This window comes from Patiria miniata, unplaced genomic scaffold (assembly GCF_015706575.1).
Source record: "Patiria miniata isolate m_02_andy unplaced genomic scaffold, ASM1570657v1 HiC_scaffold_15, whole genome shotgun sequence".
Taxonomy (NCBI): Eukaryota; Metazoa; Echinodermata; class Asteroidea; order Valvatida; family Asterinidae; genus Patiria; species Patiria miniata.
The window spans coordinates 804,173-817,850 of record NW_024037053.1 but is presented as its reverse complement, the minus strand read 5'-3'; the positions used below and the strand labels follow the sequence as shown (position 1 = coordinate 817,850).

The 13,678-nt window shown below is 42.9% G+C and overlaps 1 protein-coding gene across 1 annotated transcript in view; it reads left to right on the top strand.

Moving 5' to 3' along the window:
• Nucleotides 1-13,678, top strand: part of LOC119722321 (ATP-binding cassette sub-family A member 5-like) — a 39,242-nt gene that overhangs the window by 15,037 nt on the left and 10,527 nt on the right. The window contains exons 12-22 of the mRNA XM_038192369.1: nt 882-1,001; nt 2,006-2,144; nt 2,601-2,691; nt 2,991-3,130; nt 3,479-3,649; nt 4,408-4,580; nt 5,735-5,939; nt 8,369-8,496; nt 10,498-10,752; nt 11,597-11,893; nt 13,350-13,487. Coding sequence (XP_038048297.1) covers nt 882-1,001; nt 2,006-2,144; nt 2,601-2,691; nt 2,991-3,130; nt 3,479-3,649; nt 4,408-4,580; nt 5,735-5,939; nt 8,369-8,496; nt 10,498-10,752; nt 11,597-11,893; nt 13,350-13,487 — 1,857 coding nt within the window. The remainder of the gene's footprint in view (nt 1-881; nt 1,002-2,005; nt 2,145-2,600; nt 2,692-2,990; nt 3,131-3,478; nt 3,650-4,407; nt 4,581-5,734; nt 5,940-8,368; nt 8,497-10,497; nt 10,753-11,596; nt 11,894-13,349; nt 13,488-13,678) is intronic.

Here is a 13,678-nt window from a genome sequence, read left to right as displayed (position 1 = left end):
CTGTTTTGGAAACCAGCGTCACATTCTCTCAGAGATTTAGTCGAGTCACTTGAGTCAAGCCTGGAGTCACTTGGTTCTAGGTCGAGTTTGAGTCTTTGAGTCGCTTGGTTCAAGTCCAAGTGGTGTGTCAGATGTGTTTAACCCTGAGTTTGAGTCTGTTGAGTCAATTGGGTCAAGGCCTAGTTCAAATTGTAAGTCAATTGGGTCAGGTCTGCGTCCCGAGTCACTTGGTTCAAAGCCAAGTCGAGTCGTGAGTCAATTGGGTCTAGGACAAGTCCAAGTCACGATTCATTCGGCTTGAGTATGAGACCTAGTTGTGATTCAATTGAGTCAAAGCCAAGTCTGAGTCTTGAGTCAATTGGGTCAAGGCTGAGTCTGGGTCGTGAGTCAATTGGGTTGAGGTCGAGTCTGAGACGTAAGTCAATTGGGTCAAAGCCGAGTCAGAATCTTGAATCAATTGGGTCAATGCTGAGTCTGGGTCGTGAGTCAATTGGGTCGAGGAAAAGTCTGAGTTGTGAGTCAATTTGGTCAAAGCCGAGTCAGAATCTTGTCAGTTGGGTCAAGGCTGAGTCTGGGTTGTGAGTCAATTGGGTCGAGGACGAGGACGAGTCATGAGGGGGGGGGGGCTGAGGCTGTGCCACGGGGGATGGAAGGGCCCTCACAAGTGAAAAATGGCCTTATTTGAGACAATTTCTTTCACTGCACCCCCTCCGCACCCCCCTGGATGCACCAATGGAACCGACTGATTGCCACCAACATTGGCAAACATTAGCAACATAGGCCAGCGGTCTTCCTGAGTCATTAGCCGTGTTCTTCATGACTTAATCATTCCCATAACTGTAACAACAAAAAAAGTGAAAAATGTATTGTTTCTTGATCAGGTGACAAAAATCTTGCAGTTGACCATGTTGGAAGAGTCAGCAAACACCAAGTCCAAGGATCTCAGCGGAGGGCAAAAACGCAAACTCTGCGTCGGACTGGCGCTCATCGGTGACCCAAAGGTAAATGAAACAAATCTATTAAAGGGTCATAAAGCAATGTAATTTCTTTAACCCTAACCACCCCAACTCCATCAAAATCTATCCCCCCCCCCCCAATTTTAGTGGATTTTGGGGGGACTTGGCCAGAAGGCCTGGCGTGACTAAATATTGATGGAGTATGATGGACTTGGGCCTAATAGCCTGAAGCAGTGCTAGGGGTATCCGATTGAATTTGCCTAGCTTCCTGTACTGCTATTGTGATAAAAGCCATGTGTAGCAAGTCCATGAATGTCAACCAGTGCGTCAGTGGTGAGTTCCATTATGTCATGTACATTTTTGTATTCGACGCACAGTGATTGATGGATTTTGATGGACTTGGTCCAGTTCCTAGTAAAAGACGCTAGGGAGTTAGGGTTAATGCAGTCCTTGAAATGCACCTTTGTGTCCCATTTAACCCTTTTCTTCAATTTTTGTTTTGCCATTTTCAAGGGTATTTGGTGCCTTTTTGGTTTTTATGCTAATGTGAATTTCCATATTCATGAGCAAAAGTGTGATGTCATTTCAGGCAGAAACCTCAAATGTTACAGCTGTTTCAGCACCAAAAGTTGGCAGAATTTTGGATGTTTAGCTGTCGTAAATATTGTGTTTGAAACCAGCCAAGCACACATTTATTCCCCTATTAACCTGGCCCATTGAAACCAGCACATTCTCATTGTTATACCTGCATGGAATGTACTTGTTCTACATAACCCCCGAGGACAGGCACACAAAGGGAGAACAACAGATCCTTTCAATCCTCGGGAGTTGGGTCTTTTGTTGGAAACGGTCCTCTGTAGTAGGTTTGTGTGCTTAGCCTATGGAAGAGTGTTATATTACAGGGACAAAGGAAAACACAAAGCATTGTCCTCGGGAGTATAGTAAAACAAGAGTGTATGTTTATACATGTACCAAGTTTCAAGATCCTTTAAAGTGACAGTTCATCACGTGGACTGTTTGTCACAATTTCTTTCATTTTCCTATTCAAGATTCTGTTTCTGGACGAGCCGAGTAGCGGCATGGACCCGTACTCTCGCCGGCAGCTGTGGAATCTCTTGAAAAACCAGCGACAGGGACGGATCATGGTGCTCACCACACACTTCATGGATGAGGCAGACATCTTGGCAGGTCAGAGGTCACATTCATCTAAATAACCTCGTTCCCAGGGTTTTGTGTCAACCTCCAGACAAGAGTAGACCCTGGGAGGATCTTGCTTCTTGTATTCTGATTCGATCAGCCATAGCAAGGAATGGATTGATATCACCTCATACAAATAGACACCTCATACAAAAACAAAATGCTCATTTCAAAGCATGGCTAGGCACCAGACTGTGCATGATTTTTCCACATAAAAATGATCCAGCCATGGTAAACAAGCATGCGTTCGATGAAGGTTAGTCCAGGTATGATTAAACATAGTTGGAAATTAAACTTTCTCTTCGCCTCTTAAAAAACCCTTGTCTATGTTTTAGTAGTCTGGTGACTGATGCATCAGGGTATTTCATTTTTATATGTTAGTCTTAAGTTTGGTACCAGAGTTTTGCAGTCAGTTATGTACTTTGTTTTATGTTATGTGTTTTGCAGATTGGAAAGCTGTGATGTCAAAGGGCAGTCTTCGTTGCTATGGATCCTCACTCTTCTTGAAGAATCGCTTTGGTATTGGATATCATCTCGGGTAAGCAGAATTTTGCTAAAAGAGACCCTTTTTTTTTTGGTGGTACATTCCACGCAGATGTCTACTTACATCAGTTTTGAATTTTTATCGTGTGGGTATGATTATGTGGAGCTGCGTAGCATAGAAATTTGCTATTCTCTTTGCAATAACGGGCTTTTCTGAAATTTGGTATGTTTGTAAAAGCATTTTTTTTTTTAATACGCAACCCAATTCCAGCCAGCTACGGTCAATCATGACAGAGTTGAAATCTTTAACAAGAGGATGTGTTTTATTTCTATTGTTTTGGGGTTTTGTTCTAGAATGGTCGTAGAGCAAGATGTAGATGTGGATAGCATTACTGAGCTGATTACAGCACAGATTCCCAACGGTGAGGTGTCACGAAGTCACGGCATGGAACTAGCCTACACACTGCCACTGCAAGCCAGCAACAAATTCCCAGGTAAAACTCAGGAAATTGAGAATTTTGCGTCAGGGTGATGTAAATCAAATTAGGTTTTGCACTTCACCGACGTTTAAACACTGTATACTCAGTGTGTTACCTCCCGAGTGAAAGTTGGAAAAATCACTCGAGTGGGACTGGAACCCACAACCTCCTTTCTTGTGCTGACGTCTTACCACTCGACCACCGAGCTTACAGGCTTGGTTGGCCGATTCGAATCTGATGTACATAGCAGCGGGTACCGCATATAACTATACACAAGATGGAATTGTAACGGTTGCGAATTCATTTGCGGGAAGTTATTACCAACTACAGAAGGATGAATGTTACAAAATTATTTTGATACAGATCTGTTTCAAGCATTAGAAAACACTAGCAAGGAAAGTGGTGAAACAGTTGCCAAGCAACTAGGCATCCAGTCTTACGGAGTCTCCATGACAACGCTGGAGGAAGTCTTCTTGAAACTGAACGACGAGGAAGCAGAGGACAAAGTGGAAGAGGGCGACCAGAATGCAACAGGTAATTACCATGGCAACCAGTAACAACCAAGAATGAGTCTGTCTTTCATTTTGGTTTGTGTAATGATTTGTAACAAAACATTTTAAACAGTTTAATTTCTGCGTGATCCCCTAGTGATTTGCAAGGTTTGCAGAATCTCAGTGTTAATTTCGGCGAAATTAAAAAAAATCCTTTCCAATATTGATATTTATGAGGTCTCTGGAGAGCTCAGCTCAGTATTACTACTTGCAAATGCCTGGCTTCTGACAAGCTCCTTATGAACCTTAGGCCAAAAAGAAATATTTCTGCTTCCGGTTTCCCTACCTACCCTATTCTGACAGCCCCTACCCTAATTCTTTTATGGGAAAAATGAAAAAAAAAGGACCAAAACCCATCAAGTTCAGTCATCAATCTCAACCAAACTTGAAAGGTGCTTTGTGGAGAGAGGCCGACATTAAACAAATCCTTTCCATTATGGATATTTATGAGGTCTCTGGAGAGCTCAGCTGAGAATTACTAATGACAATGTTAGTCTGGTGTCTCACCCAAACTCCCCATTCCACCCATACTCCCCATTCAACTGCTAACTGGTACCTGCTGGTAGGATGATCACTGAAAATTGTTCTTGCTATATAAACTGCCTGTAAGTGTATACAAACTGCAAGGATGCCAGGTGGATCGCGCAAGTTTTACTTGCAGTATTTTTAAACATTGTTTTGGCTGTAACTTCTGTAAATTTTCTGTATTATCATGCTTTTGATTTATTCCCCTTTTTCCAGACACCACCCCAATCACCGGAAACGCCGGTGCCAACTACAACACTGCAGGAGATACCATTGAGTCCATGTCGCTGAATGTGGAGCACCTCATCACCGGTCCCCTGCAGCCCAACAGTTACCAGATGCGAGGCCTGTGCACGCTGCTTTTTAAGCAGATGTTGCGTGATCCTGCGGTAAGTTAGTGGTGATGGGTTGAATGGTGTCATGAATGGCGTACTTGTCTGAAGAAAAGAATGAAGAAAATTTTGATATATATAGTTGTACACAAAGCTATAGAGACACTTCTGTTCTGCCTTTGAACGACATCAAGTTTTGGCTCGTGAATATAGAAATTTTCATTAGCATAAAAACTAAAATGTTGAAATTTCTCCCTTTTAGTGCTACAAAGAAGCTGGAAAGTCATATTAACATGGCATATGAAGATATGATATATCTAAGCATGCAGATTTATGCAATCCCGGTGTGAAAAAATTGTGGTCATCGATGCTGAAACGTCAGTACTGGTTACTGTAAAAGCTGACCTTCAAGTCGGGAAGAAATCGCTCGAAAACGTCCCCAAATCTATGTATTTATATCAATTTCTAGGAATTTACTCAAGTTGTTATTTCACGAGTAGTTGGACACTTATATCATCTAAGTATATTCCGAATTTCAGCTTAATTTGTTGTTGCAAACGCTAGTGTGACACCTTGAACTATCTCCTAGGAAAATTTTGACGAGGATATTTTGCCGACCAAACCCACATGCATGATTTTTCAGCAAAGATCCTACAGCTCCCTAGGCGCGCTATGGATGACTGATTTCGGCTTTTGCAACACAATGACGAAGCACATATTAGCATATTCATTAGCGTCACTCGGTGTGGGTCTCGGTATCGACCAATTGAAGCCGGCAAAAAGGGTGATATTTATCAATTAATAACTTGCGAACGAGGCTGTTCTCCATATTTTTACTGCACACCATAATGGATAGGAACCTTTTTAATATTTGTGAGGCTTGAAAAGATTGACAGATATTGCAAACGCCAGTGTTACAACTTTCAAAAATGCTCGTAGCTAGGCCTATTTTTCCAATTACAACGAAAAGTAATGAACATATCACAACAATTTTTAGCACATGCTTGTAATATTATAAGGGAAATAAATCCTGAAAGTTGCATGAAGATAAGATTTTGCCCCCGACAACGTGAACGGTCTGTGTGCATGTAGTGTCATTCAAAATAAAGTGCTACGTAACCTTTAAAACTCGCCCTTCACAACCACACGGCTGTATTTCACCAAAATTTATTGTTTCTCTTTTTTTGGTTTTTGTTTGTCATCTCCTGCAGACCTACGTCACACGGCTCGTCTTCCCGATTATTTACATCACTCTCTCTGTCGTCCTGGCTACCACCATTAATTTTGGCACGGGCCAGGTGCAGGACCCCACCAGCCTGACCCTTGACCCCGGCATGTACTTGCAGACTGATCCCCCGTCTTCCCTGCCCTCCCTCAGCCCTCTGCTCTACCAGGATAACGTGGCATCGGGCGGGGGTAAGTCAGAGAAAATAAAACTAAATATTAACCCCAACGTACCTGAATCCATCAAAATCCACCCACCTTGTGTGGAGGATTTTGGGGGATTCAGAATGCTTCCATATTGAAAAGTTGGGGGATTTTGATGGGGGATTTTGATGGATTGAAAAAGTTGGGGGATTTTGATGGGGGATTTTGATGGATTCAGGACAGTAAGTCTAGTGGTGCTGCAGGATTTTGATGGACTCGGGATCTCAAACAGTTTAACAGTTTAATATGTACTACATTGGTGGATTCTGATGAACTCATTGGTAGATTCTGATTGACTCAGGACACCAACATTTTTTGCATGACAAAATTGGTGGAGTTTGGCGGTTTCAGGATGCTTTCTAGTAAAAGTGTTCAAGGTTTTAGGGTTAACAAAACAAAAAGACACTTTCTTCTTTCTCTTGCGCCCAAAGTTTTTTTATTTCTATGTGAGGACCCTCCCAATAACCATCATCAGAACCGTCTATACCTGGCACTAGGGGGCGCTATCGTTGAAATAATCCCAGAATCTCGCGACTGAATGTTTTCTGCCTCCAGACTTTTTACGCGTTCACCATCACGAGGACACATAACCCCAATATTTCACAATCTCCACTGGTTACCTGTCAATAAGCGCATCATCTTCAAAACACTTCTTGTAACGTACAAATGCATCGACGGCTCGTCACCATCGTACCTTCGCGAGATTCAACCCTATCAACCACCGCGCACCCTGCGCTCTGGCTCAGCACTGTTGCTAAAGACTCCTGTCATTCACACCAAAACGTATGGACATCGGTCCTTCACACACTTATCCGCTACTCTCTGGAACTCTCTCCCACAACCCATCAAAACTGCAAGAACTGAAAATGAGTTCAAAACTGCACTGAAGACAAACCTATTTAACATTTAATTATTTATATAAGAACCATTTATTATTATTTTTATAAGTAATGGTACCATTAAGGAGACACGTTATCGTAATTTCTTCGCTTGATGGGAGACATCGGTCATTAGGGAGACATTTTCATGTCTCCCTAATGTCACAGCCCCCCTTTAGAGGCACAATTTTACCGTCGCAATTAGATTATAGTTGTTGCTTGTGGTCTAATTAGTAAACATACCGAAATTCGTGGAAAAAGGACAAGGGAATATTGGGTTAGGGCACATTTAAGTTTGAAAAATTGTGTGCACAAGTCTATGGGGATGCCTCCCAAATGTCCGATCCAGGGTAATACTTATTATTATTGTTATTACGTTTAGTTCTTCTCTTGCTTGAACCAAACATTGTCTGAAATCAATATCCCTCATGTTGCAACTTTATACAGCTCTTTGTCAAAAGAGCATGTGGAATTACGGAGTCATTCAGTGGGTGGCATGGGTGGCTTGTGCGTAAAGCGCTCGCCTCTCACCAAGGTGACCACGGTTCGAATCCTGGCCGCGGATCACATGTGAGTAGGGTTGTGCGTTGGTTCTCTCCTGTGCCACGATGGTGTTTCTCCGGGCCCTCCGGTTTTCCTCCCTCCGGAAAAATCAAACACTTTCGATCTCAGGCTGTGCTCCGTGGTCATATATGGGTCGATGTGGCCGGCAGCCATAGGCGCCTTTACGTGCCAGCGGCCCGACCACGTTGTAGCCGCGTCCTTCGCAATTCAGCATCCCAGCTGCGAGTAAGGATGATTAGCCTCCCAAATTATTATTATTATTAATATAGTAATGGCTTTTTGTGAACCCCATGAATCTTTATCAAAAATCGTACGTGTTTCAGATGTCTTACATACCTTAACCTTTTCATTACCACATTGTTTATTGACTTGGCTCTCCCCAGGACCAAATTGTTTGCTCAGTCATGCGGAAATCACCAGAGCGTGAACAAAATGACCACAAGTCCAAAACTCACTTTTTTCAACCCAGATTTTCACTGCCAAGGAGTGATTTAAATCATAGGTGTTGTGTGTGAAGTTTGTTCCTCGAACCTTACTCTTGTATGTGATGTAAAAATGTAGTCCATATGTGTAAATATAAGAAAGTTATGCCTGTTTGTTCATCTGGTTCCATTTATCAAACTGCAAGCCATTTTACCACATGACCAAATGGCACTCCATACCTCAATTTGTGCGTGGATACTTCTGAAGCACTTTTCTCATTTTTTTGTAATGGCAACACTACAAATAAACTACACCATTAGAACGATCCGAAAACACTCTTACAGCTGGTATATGGTTGATGTATGGACGGCCAAACATATCAGCATGTCACCTTTCTTAAAAGTAGTGAATATATCTGTGTTGAGGGTGTTCTGTGTGTGGTTTCCTGGTCGACTAAAGTCACCCATGGGAACCAGCAGGGGGGTTCTTCTTGTCGACAAAAGTCGCCCATGGTAAGGAAAGGGTTAAATGTACCGGTATGTTCCTCAACAGATATCCAGTTGTTATTGGACCAGTTGAAGCGCATGGGCCTGCAGTACACCTCAATCCCAGACATGAGTAATATGAGTGCCGTAGCTCCGCACAGCATGGCTACAGTAGTCAACAGCCTGGAAACAAATGTGAGTCAAAACCATAGAGCTATATTAAATTACTAGAGCGCTAACTCTTCATTCTTGCGCGCGGAGACGCGTTGAAGCCGTCCTGGGCGCAGACATGTTGAAGTCATGTGCATGTTTGTAGAACATAATCAAAATAGATGGATTGAATTTTAAAAGTGTACTCTACATGCAACGCGCAAGTAGAACATACGCAGACAACTTCAGCACATCATGGCGGTTCAAAAAACGTCACAGCGAAAAGCATCTGCAGCGTAGGGCCCTGGGACGCGCACACGTTGCACTGTTTGCGTAGAGCAAAATGAAACGCTCATTTGCTGATTGTGCGTTTCGGTTTTGGGCATATCGGCTTCGATGACGCACCGGAATGGAATTGAAACGCAGATATGCAAATAGCCGTACAAAAGCCGTACAAAATTTTGAGCTTTCCATAGGTTTGTGCACAAACATGGATGCGCCCATCCGGGCATTAATTTGTACATCGAGTTAGCGCTCTAGTAATTTAATATAGCTCTATGGTCAAAACACAAACCTCGATATTTTCTCTACAGTGCATGCCCCTCCACTGACCTCAACCCCATGTCTAACATGGATTTGGTGGACAGTGACAGAGACAGAGATTAGACCGTAGGTCCATTAAGCGTTGGTGGGAAGTGTTGCCTAGTGGTTAGGGTTCGTGACTCATGATCAGAGGGTCAGGGGTTCGAATCCAGCTGCTGGTTTTATGTTGTGTCCTTGGGCAAGCCACTTCACCTCCACTTGCCTCTCTCCACCCAGGAGTGTAAATGGTACCGGCATTAGTTGGGGAGTAACCTGCGATGGACTAGCATCCCATCCAGGGGGAGTAGAAATATTCTCAGTTGTTTCATGCTATTGAAACCAGAGATAGATGCCTGCCTGATGGACCACATTGGCTTGTGAAAGACTTTACTTCTTTTTTTTTAACCATTAAGCCTTAACTCTTCATTCTGTTGCATAGAATATTTTTGGATGTGTCCTAGCCGCCAACATTTCACTGAATGTTTTTGATGGTAGAATGTATTGAAATTAAAACATAAGAGTGAATAAAGAGTTCATCATAACGAGGCTGCACAGATGGAAGTATGAAAAAAAACTGTCCGAAGCATCTATACGCACATATGGGTTGTTTGCACAGTACAGAAAGGCTTCTTTACTGGCTGTGCATTTTTGGCCTTATGAGCTTCAGTTTTTGCATCCGAATCTAAATAAACACATACATGTAGTTATGCTAATAGCCCTCCAAAATGCTGTACAAAATGGAGCGCTGTGGTCCAATGGTTGCGGTGTTCAACTCACGTGCCATGGTATGTGGGTTCAAATCCTGACAGAGAACATGGTACTTGTGTTCTTGGGCGAGACACTTTACTACAATTGCCTCTCTCCACCCAGGAGTATAAATGGGTACCTGTGAGGGTAGAGACCAGATTGCCCTGATCTCGAGCTGCTGCAAAAATTGGTCTCATGGCCTGATAAACGGGGGTTATAATCGTGAAGCGCTTTGAGACTTTGGTATCCGGTTCTTTAGTAAAGACATCATACACACGCACGCACCACTGATTACTAGTGCCTATTGGATAAACGCTCAAGTTACGTTAGCTTCCGGTTCCAGTGGTTCCAGTGCTACTTAATTGCCAGTGGGCGTGGTTTAAACTGAACTGACGTCACACTAACCAACCGGATAAAGCGTTGTATAAAAAAAGCACTACATTATTATTATAATTATTTCCATAGAGATGCGCCATGCAAGCGATAGAGGATATTTTATTATGTAAAGTCATGGATATCATTGTCAAGAGATGTAAAATGATTTCATTTTTAGGATCTTTTTACTCTAATGAAAGGTTTATTGACTTATTTATTTACCCTAATGAAATTGTTGTGTGAACACCTTTGAAAATCTGAAGAACTTGATGAAATCAAGCATGCCCAGGGACATCATCAGGGTGTGAATCTTACCAGTAATCGGTGTATATTGACCTCCAGGGTAATGCGGACTTCCTAGCACTGTACAACGACACGGCCCAGCATTCCCTGCCCATCCTGTTGAACGTCCTCAACAAAGCGCTGGTTGCCGTAGCGGCAGACACCCTCGTGAACCTGACCGTGGCCAACCACCCGTTCCCCTCCCGCGCCTCGAGCTACGGTTTCAACTCGGGTTTCTTCCTGTATTTATTCCTGGCCATGGCGTTCTCGTTTGTGCCCATTGGGTACACCACCAACATCGTCAAAGAGAAACAGGTAACATGCATACAGGAGAGAGTACTCGAATTACTGATACTCAAAATAGTAAATTGCAACGTATACAAAACTCTACAGCCAGACTTGTCACCAGGACTCGCACACGTGAATCCATCACACCTATTCTCCATGATTTGCACTGGTTGCTGACACGGGCAAGAATAGATTTTGAAGTTTTGGTTCTTACATGTCAATGTATCCATGGTATAGCCCCTGTTTATCTTCCAAGGTTAGTTCAGGAGTACCAACCAGCTAGAAATCTGCGTTCAACTCCCATGTCTGCGTTTTTCCCATAGAGCTATATTAAATTACTGGAGCGCTAACTCGATGTACAAAGTAATGCCTGATGGGCGCATCCATGTTTGTGCACAAACCTATGGAAATCTCGAAATTTTGTACGGCTTTTGTACGGCTATTTGCATATCTGCATTTGTATTCCATACCGGTGCGTCATCGAAGCCGATACACCCAAAACCGAAATGCACAATCAGCAAATAAGTGTTTCACTTTGCTCTACGCATACAGCGCAATGTGTGCGCGTCCCTCTGCTGTGCATGTGCTTTTCGCCGTGACATTTTTTTAACCGTCATGACGCTCTTAATTGTTTGCGTATCTTCTACTTGCGCGTTGCATTTAGAGTACGCTTTTAAAATTCAGTCCATCTATTTTGATTGTGTTCTACAAACACGCACATAAACTCAAAATGTCTGTGCCCAGAGTGGCTTCAAAGGGTCTCCGTGCGCAAGAATGAGGACTTAGCGCTCTAGTAATTTAATACAGCTTTATGGTTTTTCCCCATATGCCAACTTATACATCACCCAAGTTTGTTTTTTCCCGCAAACAGGAGAAAGTGCGCACCCAGCTGCGCGTGTCCGGGGTCACTACGGCTAACTACTGGGGCTCCCATCTACTGATTGACACCTTTCAAATGTACTTCATCTCGGTGTGTTCCTTCATCGTCATTCTCGCCGTCAGCGCGGCCACCGGCGGATCCTCGCTGTCAACGGGCGGTGGCATCTTCATGTACATCGTCTTCATGCTCATCTTCTCGCCGCTGTTGGTCGTGTTCTCCTACTGCGTGGCTTTCCTCTTCGAGGACTACAAGACGTGTCAGTCGACCGCTCAGTTCATCTTCTTCTATGTGAGTTTGCTGGATGCCCCCCCCCCCTGCCCCACCAACAACAAAGAGATTCTGTTTAATAATGTGTATTCTCAGTCATCAAGTATTATTCATAAATACCTCAGACAGTTGAGCTATTCCTATTGGTCGAGAGCCCGTCACGTGGCCGGTCTTAAACGGATGATAAAGACATGGCTAGCTGGTCTTAAACACTTTTCCAGTGTCACAATAAAATGTGGACTCCTGAAAATCCAGTGCCTCTTACCTTTTCATTGGTTGAACGTTCACAATCCTCACGTAGGCATGCGCAACACTACCAGCGAGTCAGAATTTTATAGTTCTAAATTCAAAATGCAACGCCCCAGGTGCGTTCTGCGCGACATTGCGCAGAACATGCTACGCGCACGTCAATGTCCATAAAAGGGTTGTTTACATCTTACTCGCCAGCTGAACCTTCCATTATTTTGCTAGAGGGATGTTTCAAAAAGCATGAAGTGAACTTGTTGAACAAAATCAGGATTTTTTGATCGAATTATTTGATATTTTTTTACCGAAAAGGTATTCATGAATGGGAATAAATATGTGCTCGGTCGGTATTTATCACTCTGTTTAAGACCGCTTAGAGTCTGGTTGCTGATAATTACCCTCGCCTCCGGTTCGGGTAATTATCAGCACCCAGACTCTAAGTGGTCTTAAACAGAGTGATAAAAACCTCCGGAGCACACATTTATTCCCATAGTAAAATAACAAATCAGAATCTGAAACTTACAATTTTGCGACTTGCTTCTTAACAAATCCAAGTCTGGAGCTTTTATTTTTGCATCTTGCGATGTTGCATCCGAAACCATCGCTTTTCAAAGAGAGCAGTGATAAATGTGGAGCATTCTGGCAAAATGAGACAGAACTGGGCAGGGATCGAAATGAGTGTTTCCAGATATTAGGAAAGAGACTAAAATTCTCCTAACATTCCGTTGACAAATAAGGGTAGTTTAAAGTTTGCATTTATCGACACTTAAAAAAGTAAAGTGTTGAGAAAAAGGCCAGAGTTTTGTAGTTGCGAAAATGAAAGATGCCATTTTGTTTTCCTTAAGCACAGTTTTATTCCTCAATTTTTATACTATTTCTTTGAAATATGTGTAGTAAACGTATCAAAGATTACAAATATCAATAAATCTTAAAACCAAAACAATCATCCTGTTCCCTTTTTTGCATTTATTCCCACTACGACCTGTGCCCAGTTCCATCTCAAGAATGCCTTACATATTACATGTAAAGTCAAGGTATCGGACCAAAGTGGGCTGGTACCCCTGATGGAATCGCAAACAGTGCAATGATATATGAATATGCCAAGTCAGGGAATCTGACCAAATAGTCCGGTACCAAAATGTAATCACGAGCTGTATACAGTGTGCTTCTCCAGTGTGCATGGACTCAAATCTTAAAACTTGACATTTGGATATATTTTTTTCCTCTCAAGGTTGCCATCTTGTTAGCGGTTCCCACCATCGTCCTTGATTTCACCGGTAACCCTGTTCCTGCTGGTGCCCTGCATTTGATCTTCACCATTCTCTTCCCTCCGTGCAGCATCTTTGGGACGCTGTACTACATCGATAAGGTAAAGAAGAAGAAGAATAATTCATGAATACTATAACAGTTAACCCATTCCCATTGGTCGAGAGCCCGTCACGTGGCCGGTCTTAAATGGATTTATAAAGACATGGCTGGCTGGCCTTAAACACTTTTCCAGTATCGCATGAAATTCGGACTCCCATGAAATCCAGTGCCTTTTACCTTCTAATTGGTTGA